The following is a 20868-nucleotide window of genomic DNA, read 5'->3' on the forward strand; positions in this document are numbered from 1 at the left end:
TTCAGAAGCCAATCATGTCTCTGGTCAAACTCACTGTCCTTTGCAACAGAGGACAACTGCTGTCCATCTCCCCTAGTTAGACACCAGTCTATGTGGCTAAGATCCAGGCCATAAAAACCAACCAACCATCATCCAACAAAGTATTGCTTGGCATGTATTGTAACTCTAATATCACACAGATCTAGAAATCCTGGGAGCCAAGTGTTGGCTGCTCCCTCACGAGTGAAATATTAAGTTGGGCAAAGGTTTGTGGAGCATCCACTAGCCCACTTCTAAGTGCTACTGTTAGGTCTTAGAAAAATAAGGTGAGGAGATCAGCATGAAGGGTGGTGACAGGGTTTGGCTCCACTAATTTGGGGGTCGTGTTTTTCAAAGCAACCAAGTGATCTTTAGGTAAAGCCAAATACACAGGAGGAAAGCATCCTGTTTTGAGAGAGGCAGGAAGTGTAGATGCACAGCTATAACCTGTGAGTGTGTTAATTACTCAGGAAAAGGGCTTGGGAGCCCAAGGCTTGAATTTGGTGAATTCATGCAATTTGGAGCATTCCGACTTAGTATTGATCCCTAAACTCAATTTTGAAAGCAGCCTCCACCGCAGATGTGTGGGTTGTGTTATCCCAGTATTTGTGCGCATCGATTGACTAAAATAAAATGCATCATACTCTCCGCAAAGAAGGAAGAATCAGGGACAGTCACAAGAGGAATAGCAGAAAGTGCATAGTTAATATGGGTTGTACGCCAATCCGCGAAACAAGTGCTCTAAACCCAGGGGGATTTCATGGACTAGCTAATTTGGTGAGAGCGAGAGTGCGGAAGGAAGCAGGGCCATCTAAGAAGGGAAAGGAAGATAGCTAAACACAGGGTTTCTCCCTCACTGGAATTAACATTTCCCTGTGATTTGCATCAGCTAATGTCCAAACCCTCACAGTCCACCCAAGCCAGGTTTTCTGACACCAGTGGAGGCTCAAGAAGAAATCTGCTTTTTTCTAGCTGCAGTGTCAGAGGGAAAGGTTGCAAGGCAGGCGTCAGGCTGCTTTTCCCTTGGACCCACCAGGTCCTAAGACCCTGGAAAGGCCGCGGGACCCAGCCCTGGAGGAGGCACTGTCTGCCTGCCCCTCAGCCCTCTCAGGGCCAGGAGGACCCGTGGAATTCTGTCCTCAAAAGTTCTAGAAATGAATCCAGCGCCTGCCTGGTTTTGGCCATTCAGGTCCTTGGTCCTAACTGGCTGGACGGGGACTGGGAGGTGACCGAAAAATGAGATAGGAACATTTCATCTTAGATTAAAGAAATTATTTTTCCATGTTAAACAAATAGAACCAAACTTCTCCCTCATTTCTCTCATTTTCTGAATCCCTTGCAGGTTTCTAATGAAGAGACTGTGTGTGTCACCGCTCATAAGAGAGAAAAAGAGGGAGGGAAGGAGAGAGCTCTTTAAACAAAAGACAAGGAGGCCCAAGTAGGGGCCTGGAGCCGTCCCCGGAGCCTGCTCAGCCTGAAGACCCTCCAGTTCCCCGGCTGGGCAGGCATTTCGGAGAGGGTCTGCCACCGAGGCGGAACGGGCCGGCGCTCGCGCTTCCCGCGGCTGGAGAAGAACTAGAGACAAAGCCGGGATCCAAGGCCTTCCAGCGAGGCTCCAATCAGCGCCCGCCCGGAGCTCGCTCGCCGCCGGGCGAGGCGCGACCCCCTGCGGGCTGTGACTAGGGAGGGGAGCCCAGGCCCGGACTCGGCCTTCCAGCCGCCCTGGCTAGCCCTGGCTAGCCACGTTCCCCCGGTCGCACTCAGCCAGCTGCTCTCGGGTGCTCGCGAGTTCAAAACACACTCTCTCATTAATTAAAAGCTGGGTAGTCTTGTCACTTTCTTTCCTAGCCAAGGAAGCGCCTCGAGAAGTCCCCGCAGTCCTCTTGGCCCTCGCGTGAGGCTTTGGAGGTCGAGCGGCCATTTACTGCCCTCTGATTGCGCCGAGGCCCAGGTTAGCTCATAAAGGCTTTCACACTCAACAATGGGGCTTTTCTCAACAATTAACAAGAAACAACATAATAAAGCCATTTACAAAGACCTTGCTATTTACTATAAATTAGGCACTCTTTAAGAGACCAGTGCGTAATTTCACACACTTTACAACTGGGGCTGCATTTTAAACACCAGGGAAAACAAGCTTGTTGCACTTTCCTGTGACCTATGCGCGGAGCACCTCTGTTTCCCTCTTCCCCAGGAGCAGCTTTGTTTGCATTGCTGCACTCCAACCTCCCAGCCCAGGGTGGTTTTCCAGGTCACTGTCTCACGTTTCCCGTTTCCAGGTCATCATTCCACTTGCAGATGCACTGAGAGAAGTTCCAAGGGATGGGAACCACGGAGCCAAAGCGGGCAGGCTTGGCCCCAGGTTACTCCCACGTTAGGAGCTGCCCCAGGCCTGGCTAGCGTGCTCCCTCCCCACACGCTGGGCCTTTGCTCCTGAGCCTCTTCCCAAGAGGAGATCGCAGCCATGTTGGCCCAGTCCCTTTGCCACTTGCCTCTCACAAGCGCATTTTGGAGGCCTCAAAATCCGCAAAGCGATGCAAAGATCTGGGTCCCTTTTGCCTGGAGAGGAGGAATGAGAGCAGGCAAGAAGGTGAGAAATATAGGACTGCAAGTGCAGGGATGGCGATGACTTCAGGACACACAAAAGAAGTGCAAACTGGGGGGTAAGCAGGCCAGTTTCTGATGGGCTGGGGACAAGGCCCTAGGTGGCCGACGCGCCTAGCTGTCCTCTGCTCACGGCCTTATGGCCGCTTGGACTGGAAGCTGCGCAGGACGAGCTGGGGTGCAGGCTCTTCTGCCTGGAGGAGCGAAATCGTCACACGATCAGAGGAGAGCAAGATCTAGGCGGGAAAAAAGTCACAAAGAAATATGTTTGCCACCATGCAAAATGGCGGCACTTAAACATCTTTTTTGGTGATGATGGTGGCCCTGGTCGAAGAACCCAGGGATGCTCTGGGTCAGTAAAGTGCCCAGAGCTCGGTAGCTGCGGAAAGCAACCCTGGAAACCCCGTCAGCCCTTTGCCTGCAGCCTTTGGCCGGCTCCAGAGTCCCTGGTCTCTCCTTTCAGGCACATAGGCCTGAAGCCCGCGCCAGCAGCCCCTGGCCACTGACCCCTGTTTACAAACACAGCCTGGGGGCGGGGTGGGGCCGGCCTGAGCGCGGGCTTGAGGGCTGGAAGGGAGGCTGTGTGCTGCGGAGGACGCCACCAGCAGAGAGGAACCAGGAGTTGGTGCGGGAGAGCGGACCCGGCAGCTGGAAAGGACTGAAGGCCTTGTTTTTGAAACTGTCAATTCCCTCAACCCCTATTGTGAGGGCTTCATGCAAAACATCTCAGGCCTTTTAAAGTAGGAGCTTGTGAGGCCTCCACTGTTTGAAAAGGAGCTAGAGTAGCAGGGGCCTAGGGCATGGGCAAAGACTGATAGCTGGCTCCCCCCTTCCTCTTTTCCATTTTTTAATGCAAAAGAGGGCCTGCTAAACAGGTAAAATGCAGCCCTTCTCCACCTCCTGGATACGCCTTACATACCCAACCCCTAGGCTGGTTTGCAGAATGCCCCTTGGCCTAGGGAGCAGACCATAGCCCAAAGCAGAGGGAAGGTAGTTTTTCCTCACAGGGAAAAGGAGACTCCTGGGGATAACAGGGGTGACAGGGTGGATTCCTGAAAGTAGGTGCTCTGTTTTCTCCTTGCCAATTTACTGAGTTTAGCTGGTGGGGAGCCTTGAATTTTTGTTTTCTCCTTCCTATTTTGGTCCTGGGAAATCCCATTCTCCACATGTACTTTTCAACAGGAAGATGTTTTCAAGGTGAAGCAAAAGTCACATCTCTTTCTTTCATAGGTGCTGTTTTATTGTTTTGTTTTGTTTTTTTTTTAAGGAAAATTTCACCGTGGAGTATTTTTGTTTCCTTTGAAAGAAAAACAATGTTTTCGAGGAATTACTTTACCTACATCTTTTCCTGTGTGCAAACAAAACTCCCATTCGCATATCAGTAGAAATTTCCAGCCTAATACTTGTTAGTTAAGAACTTTGAGGAATTTCTAGACCATGGAAAGTCATCCAGATACAAATAAGATAAAACCCCACACATCAGCCCATCTAGTTTGTGTTATTGCTGTTTAGTGGGGGCTCCTTGTTGTTGGTTTTCAAATAAACAACCATTACTGAGATTACTCCACTGTGATCAAGCAAGGCAAGAGCAAGGAACACCCATTCTAAAAAGTAAACAGTTAGGGGGTGGGGGAAAACTGTGCTTTTCTATAAGGCAGATAACCTGACTGAGAAGGAAAGTACACACATCTCTTTAAAAAATAATTAAATCTTCACTTCACAGGCTTATCAGGAAATTTCCAGGAATAAGTTTGCTTCACCAAAAACTCAGAGAAAAGGATTTCTCTTACAGTTTCCCCATGTCTGTTAAGCTAATGTAGCCACAGAAATCAGTGGCCCTAGAGCCTTACAGGACTTAAAGGAACAAACCTATTCCCTGAAAACACTCAGATGTACAAATTCAACCTGTCAATGGAGGGAACTTTTGTTTTTCTCTCAGTAAGGCTTAACTTTTGAACAAATGTGACATTTATAGCAGCTGAGAAAGACCTAGAAATTGTCTTTAATCACAAAACAACCCAAATAAAATAAACTGTTCTGGGACTAATTCCCACAGCAGGATGGGAAACCAGTTGAGGGCTACTAGGAATTGAAAGACTACCTTCTATTTGCCCACTAAGACCTACTATGTGGTACACTTTACTGACAGAAACCCCCAACTCAGGGTTTACTGTGGCTCATGTCTTACAGGAACACCGTGGGATAAAATTTATGTTGACTACTCAACATCTTCCCTCTTGATCACTCTGGTATGCCACAGCCCCCATTCTGCTCATTATCAGCTCCTAGAAGCTGAATCTACTGATTCTCTGAGGACTGGGGACCAAGTGTCCAAGCTGCAGCCTCATATTTTGCCCAAAATTCTATGGAATATTTGTCTTAATTTTGTGTTTATCCCATCTTACAATCTTCCACACTCAAGATCTGTAGACTTAAAATAGATTCTCAGTTTATAATTTGGTAACAGTCTGTAGCCACCATGGAAAGTCCTCGTCCAAATGCAGCAGTTTCTGCACTTGAACTTTCTTGTCTTGTCACTAATTAAAGAATGGAAATTACAGACTTCCCCTGTGTGGGTGTCATACTTTTTACAGACTGCTTTGCTTTTGTTTTTTGTTTTGTTTTTCTTTATAAAGACAACTCACTGTCCCTAAATTCTTCATTGCCTTCCAAAGAGGAATGGATTCGAGCTCAGAAGCCAGTTTGGATTTCTGGCACTTTTAACTGAGACTATGGACTAGCGTTTGGAAATATATACAAACATGAATTCAAGAATAACATCCCCCAATGTTGCTTTGACCATATCTGTGATTCAAAAAAAAAAAAAAAAAATTCCAGTGAGCCTACATCTGGCAACATTCAAGAAGAAAAGGAAGGAAGGCAGTTCAAAGCATCTGTTCACTCTATCCAAATGTATTTGGATGCAGGTATTCTCAGCCTCTGTCCTTTACAACAGGAGGAAAACCACAGATAATACACAGCAATTAGGTCTGAGACCATCCAGAACTATCTGAAACATTTATAGTCAAGGGGAAAATTTCAAAGGGGGGTAGGAATTAAAAGGTTAAGGAAAATAAATAGCTGAATTTCCATGAGAAATAATGCTTTAAATTCACACAGTAAACATCTTAGTGGTGTTTTGTTTTGCTTTGTGATTTATGGTCTGTAGATGCAACTTCTTAGACTAAAGATAACCAGGATCTAAGATACATAATTTGGTGACCCAAAAATTACTAGATACAACTTTCGTTAAAATAACAACTGATTTATGCTTCACTTTCTTAGATATGAAACTTTTTAATAGTTGGCCTATAACAAGTTTGAAAAGTTTTTCTGTTATTTGAGAGGAAGTTTGCCAGTGTTGTGCCCAGAACCTGATTGGTCTCATCACAAAGTATTACCACAAAACACTGCACCCAATAAATGCATTTCTTTCAGGCAAAAACATTACAAGTGAAAATGTCAACAAAGCCATTCATTCTTGTTAACCCTTCTTCAATCTGGAATAAGTAGAAATGTATGGAACCAGGAATTTTAAACAGTGTTTTTAATTGAAAATAAAGCTAAAGCATGCTTTTCAACAGTGCAAATTTCCATAATTTTGATTTACTGCTCTCATCTTTACAACACAGTCCACCAGCATGGCCTCACCAAGGGCTAGACCACTTGCCTGTGGAACTACTTTGATTTTAAGTGCAAATATAGATAGTCACCTCTGATTGTCACTTGCAGTAGAAACTCTCCTGTTCTATACACAGGATGGCCTGAAACAGAAGTTTAGAGAGATGCAGAAAAAAAAAAGCATAAGGTAATAAAATCCAAGTGCCTGAGTTCTAATACCAAAAAGCCCTGAAATCAGTTATTTTTCACTTGGGGTGTTATGACTCTTTTTCTTGGTTGTATTTACTGCTTGGACACTAGGATGAGTTAGACCATTAAACATCCTGCTATTAAGAGAAATGTTTTAATTGTTTTGAAAGCTTGAAGAGTTATCTTCAGATCAGAAGACAAGCAGGAGCACAGCAAGAGTCATCCTATTTTAAATGTTTGGGTGAGAGCGCAGAAGGGGCTTTTCCAGTTGCAAGGAGTGACTGTAAAGGTTAAAAAAAAAAAAGTATTTTTTTACTTCTCACACAATGGGCAGCTTTTAAATCAGCATCCAATCAGGACTCAGACCCCCAATCTTTCCATTAAAAAACAAAACAAAACAAAACAAAAAAACAGTTAAGTGCAACTACTATTGGAAAGGGAATCTGGGTTTAGAAAAAAAATAAAAAAGACACCCCACAAATAAGAGCTCCAGAAAATTACATTTGGGCTCACAGAAACTTCTTGCTACCTCATTGTGTAACCATGTAACCTAACAAACTTTCACTGAATACCAGTTACACTTTCAGGTCTGAAATCTAGTGCATAAACTTAATGGCTCATTGTGATATTTATTATTCAACCTTTTGACATTTATTTGTAGCAGTTGAATTGAGGTACCGGTGCATTATTACCATTGAAACAGTAAAGTGTTCCAGCTCTACCATAATAACTGAGTGTTACTTGAGTCTTTAGCCTGAAGTAGTCTGTGGTATGTAAACCAACCCTTCTCCCACCCCTCCCCCACCATAAAAAAAAAAAAAAAACAACCCGCAATGGGAAAAAAAAGTAATCCGATTTTTGTCTTCAAAATGCGATAAACCAGGACTCCAAAAGGGGTGTAACACCATTAATGGACTTGGTACAAGCCATCCTGTGCAGTTTACAACAAAAGGAAGGTAATATGGTTCGAGAAAATATCTTCCAAAACATTTTTTTATGAATTAAATTTCCTGAATTTGTGACTAGGTGGAAGAGGTATTGCAGAACCGCCCAGCTGCCATTTCCATATAGGATGGGCCTTGTGAGGAGGTTGGGAATCCTTAGTGGTGTTTAAGGAATACGCTGGCCACAAATCCCCATCCTTCCCAATAATGAGTGAAGGTGGACAAGGAAAATTTGCCATGAAATTAAATGGCCTTTTCACTGCTGATGCTACATTGCTGGCTACCTTTTTGCGTCTGTTTAAAACTGTAAAGTCATCCAGTGTTCCTTCATGTGTCTCAGTTTTACCTGTAGGACGAGGGCTTCTAGCTGATTTCAAATTTGGTTTGACTGGAGGTGTCTGAAGGACTGGTCGTTTGCCCAGTACTAGTGTCCGGTAATTTTTTCTCACCCTGGCACCAAATTTATATTCCCCATCCTCAGGTTTTGGAGATCCTAAAGTGCATGAGAGGCCCTGACTCTGAGCCAGTGGATTTAAGGAAGGCGTTTCTTTCTCAGGGCATGCAAAACCTTCCTTGGCTGTGGGTACCAAGGCGTCCTCCTCCTTCTTCTCAGTCATATTGTAAAACTCACCCTCGGCATCATTGCACTCCCACTTTAGCTTATTTGTAATAAGCTCAGGTTCATATTCTTCATTAGCACTACTGTCTTCTACTTTGATTTTAATATTGTGCAGAAATGGCAATGTCTTGTCACCTGTACCAGTGCAGAGACTCTCAGCTTTAGTTGCTGCTGCTGCTGCTGCTGCTGCTGTTGCTGTATCCACTCTGGGATCACTTTGAAGAGAGGGTAAATCCGTAGCAAATTCAGGACAATGAGGGATTTTGGAATCTTTTCCTGAATTTGCTGTTGTTCCACACGAATCATTATTTAAGAACCTAGCAGCTATTGTGCTGTTTTCTGCACAGTGTGTAGTAGGAGTTGCTTGTAGGCATTTCCTAGCCTCTCGGAGTATTCTTTGTTGTGGAAATACATTGTTTGTCTTTGGGCTAGGTGAAGAGGCCCCCTCTGCATGGCAGTTAATTGTCAGGTCAGTTCTCTTTACAGTACTGGATATTTCAGAGTGTGGGAATGTAATCTCAGATACCCTATCGTTTCTTATCTCTGGGAAACAACTCCCCAAGCTGGCCGGGCAGTACACCGGAGTCCCTTTGGGAGCCCAGCTCTGCAGACTCCACTCCTCTGGTGACTCGGCTTTGACACTACTCTTGAGGTCGGGAAGTCGGCCGGCATCCTCGAAAGCAGCGGGTTTGGTTGCAGCGGCGGCGGAGGCCAGATGGTACAAGAAGTTGGCCTGCGCCTGCACGCTGGGAGGCTTGCAGAAGCTGGTGCGCCTGAAACGGATGCTCTGCACTGACACTTGGCTGGACCCGGAGCTGGAGTCTGACTCGGTGGAAGAATCCTCCTCCTCCGAGCTGATTTCACTGGAATCCGAGGCCCCGCTGCCCCCCTCTTCCTCCTCCTCCTCTTCCTCCTCCTCCTCTCCTTCCTCCTCCTCTTCCTCTGAGGACACCGAGTTGCTGGAGCTGGACAAACTGGAGCCAAAATCCGAGTCATTGGCTGCATGGTCGGAGTAGGAGCTGGACTCGGAGTCGCTGCTACAACTCTCGGGAAAGCTTCCTAGATGGGGTTGCGGCCGGTGGTGATGAGAGGGGTGGTGACTCGGCGTTGGCTGCTGGGCTCGGTGGTGATGGTGATGATGATGGTGGTGATGGTGATGGTGGTGGTGGGGAGGCGGGCAGAAGCTGTTGACCAGATGAAACCTCTCCAAGCAAGTGGCCCCGGCCGCCGCCGCCGCAGCAGCAGCCGCCGCTGCTGCCGCCGCCGCCGCCTTGGCTTTGTAGGATCTGGGCAGCAGCAGCAGGCGCCGGGCTCCGGCGTGAGGCGGGAGCAGGCAGTTCTTGGCGCCCCCGCGCTTGCGCTTGCAGCGGTAAGTCAGGCTCACTGGGCCTCCCGCGCCGGTCGCCGCCTTGGGCTGAGGCCCGGCAGTCTGGTAGTAGGCGGCGGCGGCGGCGGCAGCAGCAGCGGCGGCGGCGGCGGCGGCGGCTGCAGCCGGGTGCTTGCTGCACAGCAGGCTCCGAAAATAAGCGGGGTCCGAGTGGAAGGCGACGTAGTTTCCCTGGAGCTGGGCAGTTTCATAGTTTAAAGAGGATTTGCAAGGCGAGCGAACGATCTCCGGGTAGTGGGAGCCCGGGTATTTGCTAAAAATCTGAGGTAGATGGGCGGCGGGGCGCGCGGCGGCGGCGCCCGGACGCTGGGACTGCGCGCTGATTGGCAGGGGCCGCGCGGCTCCGCTCAGGCCCCGCCAAAGTTGGTGCTTGTCCTTCCAAAAAGCCGGGCGGGGGCTGGCGGCGGCGGCGCGCTCTGGCGGCGGCGCCTTTGTGGCCAGGGCCCGACCGACTCTCCTTCGCTTGGTCTTGAGCACACGCTCGGTTTTGCAGGATGTGTAGAGCGCTTCTACGTCTTCCCGGGAGATGAGCGTGCATTTGGCCGCGTGGAAGGCGATACTGTTGATTGCTTTGAGTTTCCGCAACTCCTCCAGATCGCAGTGGTGCTTTTTCACTTTCAGATGATCCATGCGCTTGTGCACGGTCGTCCTCGGGATGTTTTTCAGCAGATCTGTGAAGACTTGGGAGAGAGCAAACATTTGCTTCCCTTTAATGATGAGGTAGCCGAGCCTCACGCCATCCACCTCTTCGAAACCTGACTTCAGGTCTCCCATCTCGGGCACTAAATGATCCCCACCATTTGCAGTAAATATATACGTGACGCATACATACACATGTATGTATGTTAATCCTCCGCCAGATGCTGCGTGTGTCTCAAGGCATCCTGCTAATAAAATAACAAAGACTGTTATTCCCGGCGAAGGGAGTGCCAAACTCTAGGCGAATTACTGGGGGGTTGGGGGGGGGGAAGAAAAACCCCAAGAAATTACACTGACTTGATTCTCGCTTTTTTTTTTTTTTTTTTTTTTTTTGGTTTTCGTTTTTTTAAAAAAGAGGGAAAAGACCATCCGGTTTCAGCTCTGCCAGTGTGTTGGTCTGAGTCCTCGATGCGGATCAGTACCTGGGCCCCGCTACTCCTTCCTTCTCCATTGGAGCACTATGATAATGGAATGTGAAGGGAGAAAGAGAAAAGAAATGCAGCTGCTATTCCCGCCGCTGCTTTAGCTACAAATAAAATGACAGAGTGAAGTGAGCTCGTCCGGAGACACCTTCATCAATTAATTCCCCTAAAGCCAACGCTGATTGGACACTCCTGACAGGTGATGCAATAAAAATTGATATTCCACCCCTTCCCCCCAAAATCTCCTACTAATTAGCATACCCTTATACTGCCACCTCCCCTCCCAAAGTAAATAATACAGCCGGTATATAAATCTTTCCATTAAACTATCGGAGCTCAGAAACAGCCTGACTCACAGACTTCATCAGAAGCAGTGTATGTACGAGAGAGAGAGAGAGAGAGAGAGAGAGAGAGAGAGAGAGAGAGAGAGAGAGAGAGAGAGAGAACCGTATATTCCCCTTTAAAGAAATACTGCCTATTTTTGCTTTATTTGCATTTTACCGATACAGCTATTATCGTTTCAAAGGAAAGCATTTAAAAAACATTATCAAGCTCAAATAGATATACCCCACCCTTCTTTTCTTTGGAAAATGAAGCTTAAGGGAAAACGTGCAGAATAGCCTGGTATTTCCCTTCTGGGAGTGGAGGAGACTGGCTGGGAGCTCTAAAGTTAAACCCTGAGGTGACCCAGCCCAGTACAGACTTACGTTGGCAATTTCTCTCGAGTCCCCCCACCCCCCATGCCTTTTACAACCAGAAACAAAGTTATTTGACCAAGAAAGCAGTTCGAGGCTCCACCTCAGGAACATGTAACAATTCAATTGGATTTCGCTTCTTTGCTGAGGAGTGGGGCAGGGGGAAGGTAGTTTCTCGTCAGGCCCATAACAAAGCACAGATAAGCCAGAGATGAGTACACTTTTCACCATTAACTAGCCTGGAGTAGAGGTGAGGTCATTCTAGAGTGCCCAGCACCGGCCTGAGCTGGAAGCTTGTCCACAGGTCCGAATTCCAGGGAGCAGATACTTCCTTCTGCAGCAAAGGGAAGGAAAGGGACGGCTCCCCAAGGTGATCCCAGAAGTTTTACATAAAAACAATGAAAAGAAAGTGCTGCTCTATGGCGCAGCGGACCATTTCAGTGGTTGGTGATGGTTTGACTGGAGGGTTAGAGGACTCTTCCACGGCTCCCATGTTTCCCCTGTGAAAGCCAGACATTTGTCTTAAGAAAAATCACTTTGGATGAAGATCAGTCTGCTTTAACCTCTTCTTAGTCACTAGCATGGTTTGCTGTCGTTTTCAAGGATATCCAAAATATTGCCAAGTGAGAGGAAGGGTCTTTCCACTTGCATTTGTAGGATCTCAGATGGGTGGTTGGCTGCTTTGCAAAATTCAGCAAAATCTTCTGCATTTGTAACTCCAGCATAAATGCAGCCCAGGCACCTACATGTTTCCTCCTTCTCCCAAAATAGACACATCTGTGAGGTTAAAGAGTGAACGGATATTTCTGAACCTGTAAGAAAAAAAAAGCACAATAATTTCTTTCTTCATATTCAAAAGTTCCAGTTTCCCCTGCTGTGATCTGGCCAGCAGGAGCAGGTATGACTAAAAAAAAGAAAAGGAAAAGAAAAAAAGAAAAAAAGTCTTAAGAAAAACAAACAAATAAACAAACAGAAATCAGACATACAAAAAGGTAGTTAGCTTGACAAGATGAAGTCTCTCGGCCATGGCTCCCCACCCCCACCCTCATCTTCCTTGTAATTTTCCCAGGAATTTTGAAGAGATTGGGAATTTTAAGAAGTACATCCGGAAATTAAGGAAGTCTATTTAAGAGGGTCTGTAACTCAGGAGGTTGGGATTTGAAAAGTCAGCCCTGGACTACTGTAGCTCTCAGCACAGATGTAATCGCCGCTCTTCAACTTAATCAATGTGTGTACAAACCGCGATGTCTAGTTCTTGCCTTTGAAATCTAAGGCTAGCATTTCCATCCAAGAAATCAGAGCTACAGTAAATTACATTTTTGTCCCTTGAATGAGGGAAGGACCATTGAATGGATCTCGTGATATTTCAGGCTTTAAACGTAACCGAGAGGCAGCAATGAACAATGCCTCGTCACAGCTAATACCATCCACCGACTTGGCTTTCTTTGCATCTGGTTCTACCACACTGAGTTTTTCTCTTTCACTTTCACAGGAGGCCAAATGCACAAGCTTTAAGCAGAAATCTAAGTTTCCAGGCAAAGCAAATGCTGGTGTTTGTTGTTTTAAAGTCGAATGGCCAGAGCCTTTCTATTGCCAACAACAGTGTTTTAAAATTCCTCCTGATGGACTTATATAGTGCCAGCCCTCTCCATCCCACCACCCCCGCCCATTCCCCTCCTCCAGCTATAAGACTGAGATTAAAGAGCCAAACAGCTAAGAAATAGTAAACTAAAAAAAAAAAAAAAAAAAAAAAGAAAGAAAGAAAGAAAGAAAAAAAGTATGTGTGGGGGCTCTAAGACGACATTTAAAAAGGTTGGCTACAGCATCTTTTTTGAGGGGGAGGGGAGAGGTACTTTGAGTTGTTCCTGATTCTTGTTTAGATCCACCCCCCTCTCTTAGTTCCCCTGCACATGGGAGCATGCTTTAGTAAACATTTCAAATTTATCTTTCTATCTTTTCTCTCTACCTTTTAAAACTGAGAATATAGGTGCTTTTGGAAACGAGTACAATATTGAGCATTATTTGTAAACTGAAGGTCTAATCTGAGGGATCAGTTAGAAATAAGGCAAGAAACAAGGGGCTTGGGGACCTATCTCTGTGCGACTTAGAAAGTGTCTGTATGCACAAAGAGATGACCCTTTACATTTATACATCTTAAACACGCATATTACACATCTGTCTTTTTGTCTAATACATTCTTTTGTTCCTGTAACTTCTCTATCCTAGTGTGTGTTAAGGCTCCAGCACCGGGTGTACACACACACACACACACACACACACATACACACTCACACACACACACTCACAGAATGTGACAGACAGCTTTCTTATGGACATCAGCACACGTTGCATATCCGGGGTCTTCTCCAGGCACATTGGGGGTCGATCCGATAAAAAGACCCAGCAGAGGCCCCTGAGCGCTTGCACATGAAAGGCAGGGGACTTTAAGATGGATTTGCATGCACACCGGGGATTTCGATCAATAGCTACCAACATTTATGGCTTAGATTATTAATGCGAAAGCTGGCCAAAAGAATAGGGATGAAAAATTAAAGGTATCTGTTATCAATTATGCTTAAAGTTATGCAATAATTTACTTAGTTTGCCTGGATGTGCAGATCCAGATGTATGAAGTACTATTCTTCAAAAGCCAGGGGGTTTCTTTGATAAATTTGTTGACCATGTCAGCTGCCTCTGCAATCAAAGATGAACCCAATTCAGATGATGGACTGTATTCAAATTCTTTTTAAAAGAGGATATATCAACTTCTATGTTTCTCAAACATATATACATATGTAGGGGGATATGCTCAAATGAACATGTACATATATGTGTGTGTGTGTAAGGCTAGGGGATAATTGTGAATTTATCACAATGTGCATGTGATGTCCATTGAGTGTGTTAATGAGATGTGGCCATTTACTCAGGTTGGAATACAAATTCTACAGTATCTTGAAAAGTATTCTTGCTTTGAAAACAAGGCTGCTTGCTAAAGGAAAATCCTCTGTAGCAAATACAGTTTCAAGTGTATTCTTAATGTTCACTTATTTCTACATTTATTGTTAAAAAAAAAAGCAGCACTTTCAGTTTTTAAAGTGATAGACTGTGATGATCTGAACATATTTGTCTTTACTTATCCCATATGAGTGTGCTAAATCCACCTTCCGATGCTCTATTTTGATTTATTTTCACTGTATTTTATGTTTAAATACCATAGCAATTCAGTCTGACCTCTTTCCTCTGGAGCGAAGTAATGCACAAGGCATTCACAGTCTTTTAAAGGGTTAGCTGGGAAATGCAACAGCAAGTTTACTAATGGGGAAAGTTCTTTTGAAAATCTAAAGGAAAACCTAAGAGTACTTTTGCATTTCTACACTACAACTGTTATATAATTAAAGTATTGAAGGGCATTAAAATAATCCTTTTTCATCCAGGCTCTCCCCCATACATACATAATTTAAATGAGGATCACACACACCACGACCACCACCGGCTAACTCTTCACCATATACATTTGTTTTAGTGATTGCTGGGTACATTTTGTTCAAAGTGAATTCAGACAGAAAAGAGGGAGGAATATCACAAAGGGCCCAACAATGTAGGCACAGTGGTTAGAAGAATAAGAGACATCTCTTAAACTGTTAACTAAAGTCTAATAATAATGATAATAATAATATAAGTTTAAAATAATAGTCTCATATGGCTGAATAGGTTGAAGAGTTAGGACAAAACAGACTAAACAGCTCTTTAGCTAAACTTTTCTGACATACTGTCTTCTCTCCTTTTTTGGAGGTGAAAATGGTAAGAGGAGAAGAATAATTAGCTAAAATGAGGAATAAACTATAACTTAGCATATTTTCTTTAAACTCCTTTTTCTTCTTTTTTAAAAAATCTCATTCAAATATATCAGGGCAAGTCTTCCAATAGGTCCATCCTTCTGTTCTTAGACGTTTAAAAAAAATCCTGTCTTTAACAGAACTTTGGGACACAGAGTATATGCCATGTTGTCTATTGACCCATAATCAGAATGCAGTGACCTTCTACCCTTTTTTTGCCCCCTGACCCATCTAGAATTCAATGCAGCCTTTATAAATTTGCAAATCCTTGGAGGTAAAGGGGTTTTGTGAGGCTTTGTTCTGAAGAAGCCCTAAGAGTGTGCTTTCTAAATGAGACAAAGGTAAAGCTGGGGACCTTAGTGGATGAGATTTTATGCAGGTGAGCACTAGGCAACTCTTCAGATATGAATACTGAATATTGCAAGCTAAACATTTGTAAGCACAGGAGAGAAGGTTACAGATTGCATTAAATTGGAGTGTGGTACAAATCACTTCCATGATGTAAGAAATGGCCAGGCCACAGTCTTCCTGCTTTTCTCATCTCAAGGGCTGTGGGGACCCTAGTGACCAAGGAAAGAATGGGGGGGGTACACAAGAGGAGGGAAGAAAGGTGGGGGAGGAGTAAGACTTGATTTGAATCTGCAGCCACATTCCCTTATCTTTCCTGCTATCAGCCAGTTTAAAGGACACCATAATTATGGTAGTGATAAAACAATGCCTGCTTATGTGTGCTGAATAAATAAAGAATGCTTCAGCTTAAGAATCTTTTAATTCCAATTAAATGCTATCAGAGAAAAGCCACTTTTCCTACTGCAACTGCCTTTCCCCCCAATTATCTTATTTTGTTGCAATATTTTCCTATGAGACACATGGACCTTTCACAAGTGATCCTGAACACAGGGGACAAACTCACAGAATGCAGAGTTCATCTTCTCCTATCAAATAATACACAGATCACAGGAACCAACATTTAGTGGGATTACCCAAGTTTTTTGTTTATTTTACACGGAGGCCAAATTTGGAGAAACAAGTGATTATACTGAGTGTTGAGGCCTAGCTAGGGTCTGCTGAAGATACAGTAAAATCCTGAGCACCCAGAGTAAGAGGGAGATGACACAGAAGCAGTGGGATGGTCCCTGGAAAGGGACTCCTCTGGTTCCGTTCCCTTGGCTTCAGCCCAAATCCTCCTCCTTGGAACCCTGGAGCCAATCACTGTCTTCCACTTTCAGCTACTGGGAACACCCAAAAAAAGAGGGAGACTAAAAAAAAAAAAAAATCACAAGTTTGATTTTTATGGATGTGTATCATTTCATATTCATGACATCAGCAAATCACATCATGATCAGATTTAAACGTGGTCAGGAACGCTCATCCCCATCAGCATGATCACGAAACACCAGTAAGAAAATTTGGCTTTTAATTTTGTGATTATAGAGTAAAAATAAAGTCTGCTAACTTAGGAAACCTTAGTTTTCAAATCCAGACAACAATTCCATACTAGTAATTTCCACATAAATGCTTTGGCTAAAGTTGTTCTACAACATTTCGATTCAAACTTCTGTCTCCTTTTCTCTGTGGTTGTGTTTTGTTTGTTTTTAAAAACACGTGGCAAAGGACATATTATGGAAAATGCACTCATTCCGTCAAATGCCTATACAAATCTGCCCTTTACTTGGACTAAGTAATGATTTGCTGAGCAGAAGCCGAACAACAATATAATATACTTTCCTTGAAGAAAGATTTTGTTTTTATTTCAAAGCAAACTATTTGGTGAGGTGGTACAAAAATCAAATGTTAAAACAACAACAACAACAACAAAAAAAAAAAAAACCAAAAAAACCCCCTTCAGGGTATTTCTAAGTTTTCTGGAGAGTTGCAGGCCCCTTCCCTTTTGAAAGTTTAGAGATCCAATACCCTCAATTCTACTGGCAGAATTAGGTGGACTTAGAAGGTCCTAAACGTGACCGATTCACTAAGGCGGGGGCTACAGCATGCAGCAACGTGCTCCGCAACCTAATCCTACGCTAAAAGAGGGCAGAGAGCGAAAAAAGAATGGAATATAAGCTCTCCCGACGTTCCTAGTTACTTTCAAGGTGGATTGTGTATTTTAAGGCTGATGGGAGCGTCTGGTTTTTGGAGGAAAAAGAAGAGAAGGTAAGTGTTTGTCCTTGTATCCACCAGTTCCTAGAGAAACAATGAAAGAACAAAGGGAACCACTTCCCCCATCTGAACATTTTGTTTCTCTCTGGATTTCAAGGGAAAAGCTTGCAATGGGATTCACTTTACTGTTTCTTAACTGGTAGATTGCTGGGGTTGTTGAACTAAGAATGAGAGCAAAGTTGAGATGCAATGTAAATAGGCTAAATAATAAAGGCTGTGGTGACGAATCTGCAGTGCGCCTGGCTCGGCAACTTGCAGAAGTTGGAAAAAGCATGAAGACCCAGCCCAGGAAATAACCTTTGCATACAAGGTCTCGAACTCATTTTTAAACCAACCTTTCTTGTTGTTTAAAGAAGTCTCTGCGCACAGACCGTGTAGTAGGTACTGTTCCATGGGAAGAGAGTGGTGTTCGATTTAGGTCTAAAGTTGATCTCTATCGCTATCCTAAAATGAGTATTTTAAAAGAGGATTTGATTATTATGCTACTGCTTGCTAATAGAAGAAATGGCAGCGGTGGCCGAGGAAGGAGAGGGATGGTATTTAAATATATTTGCTTTGGGGGTACTCTGTTTATTGGCAAGTCTGCTTTTGTGGATTTGTGTGACTAAGTGACTGAGCGCTCTCTTCATTCTATATAAATGGATCCGCGTTGGGGGGGGGGGCAGCAAAGACGTCGAGCACGTGAAACTTTTTTTTAACCATCCCCCAAGAGGCGACCAAGCCCCCCACCCCACCTCGAAATGCGTATATTACCTGCCCTGTTACAGTGACACATGTTTATGTTTATAGTCCTGGTTTGTAGTAGTGTCAAGAGCCGCGGCGAGGGGGAGGGGGACGAGAGGGAGGAGTAAATGCAACCACCCCCACTTGTTGTTAAAGCAAATTTACTGCGTTCTTGCCAGCCCCATGCGGGGGGCTGGGATGAGTTGAGGGGAAGGGGAGAGTTGGGCTGCCTGTTGGCGGCGGAGGGGGTGGGGTAGGCTGAGCAGAGTCGCAACTCAGCTCGTCTCCAGCAGCCCAGTCAATAGGGGAGCACGCTGGCGCGGTGGAAAACAAAAAGGTTCCTCCCGCTCGCTGCGTTCCCGTGGTGGTGGTGGTGGTGGGGGGCCTGCGCGCCGGACTCCAGGGCCCTGACCTCTGACCTCGGCTCCTCTCGGCTCTCCCGGTGCGGCGCGGCCACTTTTTACCCAGGATGCCCCGCGCGGGCCGCGCTCTTGTGGAGCCGGAGCCCTTCCTGCTCCTCCAAGCCCGGCTCGCGGCCCCTCCCCCTGCGCCGCCAGCCCCTCCCCCTGCGCCGAGCCCCGCGGGAGGATTCTCCGCCGGGGAACCCCCGCCCCGCCCCGCCCCGCCCCGCCCCCACGCGGGCCCGGGCTGCGGAGACTGCGGCCGGCCAGGCCGGCCGGGCGGGGTGCTGGGCGCTGCGGGGCCGCGGGGGCGGGGAGGGCCCGGGGCGGCGGGAGGCCGGGCCCGCGGCCCAGCCTAGGCCTGGACCTGTTGACTGCCATTGGCCCGCTCGTCCCGCGCCCTCTCCTTGGCCGCGCCGCCCCAACCCTTCCGCAGAATCCGGGGGAGGAAACGGGGTGGCTCCTCTCCCCGCCTCCCTTCAACTTTTTTTTCCCTCTGGGGGTGGGGGGACGAGGGTGAGGCCGACCTGCAAACTCCTCGGCAGCCCCAGCCTTCCTCGGAAAGTATCGTCACGCGCGGGCCCGCCGCCCCCTTCAGCCCTCGCTATTTAAGTCCTTCGCCTCTGGCGGCCCGACTCGCGGCCGCCGGCCCGAGGGCCTGCGCCGCCGCCCGGCCGCCCGCTCGCCTCCCCTTCCAGTCGGGCTGCTTTGTGCCCTGGAAGCTCCCCGTCCTGCTACTTTCTCCCCAGCCCCAGGAGGCTTAAGATAAAAACCCTGCTTTCTGCGTCGGCCTGGGCACATCTTCTCCACCGAAGGCATTCGTTGGAGAGTTTAAAACAACTGAATTGAGAGGAGGAAATAGGAGTTGGTTGTTCGCTGGTTAGGACGAGCGACGCGCTTCGGATTTTATTTCTAACACGGCACAGTGTAGTTATAGTTAAACAAAGGTGGTGCTGTATTTCCTTCTAGATTTGGATTTCTGGGGGAAGTCTTTTTTTCCCCCCGGAAGGAGACAGCAACTCAGCCTAACGCTGGCAAAGAGACGTGAAGACCACTTCTGGAGACCAAGGGAGAGATAGGAAAAAATACGTTTATAACATAGGAGGGAGGCAACTGTTAAAGCTGGGATCACCAAATGAAGCGCCACATGTAGCAGGCGGGAAAGGGCCGGGCCAAGGAGGTGGCGGCGGTCGGGAGGCCGGAGCTGGGCGGCAAGCGAGAAATCCCTGGGGCCGAGGCTCCTGGGTGCTCCCATTGTTCCGCGCCGTAGCCGAAGCGTGTGGCGTGTTTTTGCCTGGGGAGGTGTGTGTGTGTGTGGATCTGCGACTCCTCCACTTCCGCCTGCGGCCCACGGAGCTCCTAAAGACTCGCCCTGCCGGGTTTATGACGCTCCGTGGGCCTGCAAGGAGGGGGTTCCCTGCCGCTGACCTCGTAGAAAGGCGTCTTCACAACGTACTGCTGAATGGAGCCTGCTGCTCACGTTAGAAGGGAAAGCCACATTGATACGTTTTAAAAATCACCACTAGATAAACGACAAATGTTCCTCCCCCGCTCCGTACCGGAATTAGAGCAGATTATATATTTAAAACATCTATAATGTATAGATTCGCAAATGAATGTTAGGGTTCGAAGGAGTTCGGAAAATCACGTTTTTCTGTCCGTATTTGTTACTACTCAGCTCTTTGTTGTGTACAAGAAGTCTGATTTTAAAAGGAAGGGTCCTAACAAAAAGGGGCCTGGTAAGGTGACACGCATTTCCAGAATAACAGGGAATTTCAAAAGGGAAAAACATCCATTATTACTGTAAACCACGGTTTGGAAGTAAAATAAATTTGCAACCCATCCTAAGAAACTGTTTTTCTTTGTGAAGCATGTGAGAAAAGTATTTTTGGCAAACGTCAGTTTTTTAAAAATAAAGATTTCCAACAAGTGATTCTGGTCATGTAGACAAGACCAAAGACATCGTGCATGAGGCTCGTGAAGCAATAATTCCAGCCTGTGGCCCAAAGCACACTAGGAAAAAGTAATTTGGATTTAGGATTTATAATAGACTTTGCGGGAAATTCCTCTAAAACACTAATTATGAATCTGTGTATTATGCAGCACTGTTTCCCAAGGTGGATTTTAAAAAAACAATTAGAATTGATCTCTGATGGAATATTATATTTACACGTCATCATGAAGACATCATTTGGCAAGAGTTTTGAATTAGAAAAAGAAGTTAACAGCTGATGGGTAAACAGCATGTTGAAAAGACCCCGTAAGAGTCAGTTAAGGGTAGTGGACGGTGTGATTTTGCTTTTGAAAAGTAGTTTGCGTCTGAACACTTTGATTTTACAGGTCTTCTCTCTAAAGCTGCAGTTCCTCATGGAAAACACTCATTTTAAGGCTCGGGGAGAAATTTTATGTCAGAGAAGTCATTTAAAGTATAATTATGAGAAGTATAACTATTTAAAGTATAACTATGGAAGAGGAGAAGATTGAGGTAGAAGATGAAGTAGTTTCAGTCTGTTGAGTGTTTCACACTTCACCCCTCTTCAGTTTACATTT

At 46.0% G+C, this 20868-nt stretch overlaps 2 protein-coding genes and 1 non-coding gene across 12 annotated transcripts in view; 2 read left to right on the forward strand and 1 right to left on the reverse strand.

The window, feature by feature from the left end:
* Window positions 1-5903: 5903 nt before the first annotated feature.
* Window positions 5904-10266, reverse strand: Skida1 (SKI/DACH domain containing 1). Its single transcript, NM_028317.3, has one exon. It carries the CDS (start codon window positions 10154-10156, stop codon window positions 7427-7429), a length of 2730 nt encoding a protein of 909 aa, NP_082593.2. The 5' UTR covers window positions 10157-10266; the 3' UTR covers window positions 5904-7426.
* A 6710-nt stretch (window positions 10267-16976) lies between these two features.
* Mllt10 (myeloid/lymphoid or mixed-lineage leukemia; translocated to, 10) overlaps window positions 16977-20868 on the forward strand; it is a 157231-nt gene continuing 153339 nt past the window's right edge. For 3 of the 10 annotated variants that reach the window (XM_006497384.4, XM_030248116.1, XM_030248162.1), the window contains exon 1: window positions 17003-17188. The gene's annotated coding sequence lies outside the window, so the exon portion shown is untranslated. Of the gene's footprint in view, window positions 17189-17544; window positions 17576-20868 lie in introns of those variants that run through there. The other 7 variants (XM_030248206.1, XM_006497389.3, XM_006497390.3 and 4 more) reach the window with 4 other exon arrangements.
* On the forward strand, window positions 19663-19720 carry Mir7655 (microRNA 7655). The gene has a single exon (NR_106115.1). It is a non-coding gene; the product is annotated as a microRNA 7655 (primary transcript).

Source organism: Mus musculus, chromosome 2 (genome assembly GCF_000001635.26).
Source record: "Mus musculus strain C57BL/6J chromosome 2, GRCm38.p6 C57BL/6J".
Lineage (NCBI taxonomy): Eukaryota > Metazoa > Chordata > Mammalia > Rodentia > Muridae > Mus > Mus musculus.

Coding starts and splice junctions, on each gene's coding strand:
- Skida1 (NM_028317.3), bottom strand. CDS start 10,156: ATGGGAGACCTGAAGTCAGGTTTCGAAGAGGTGGATGGCGTGAGGCTC.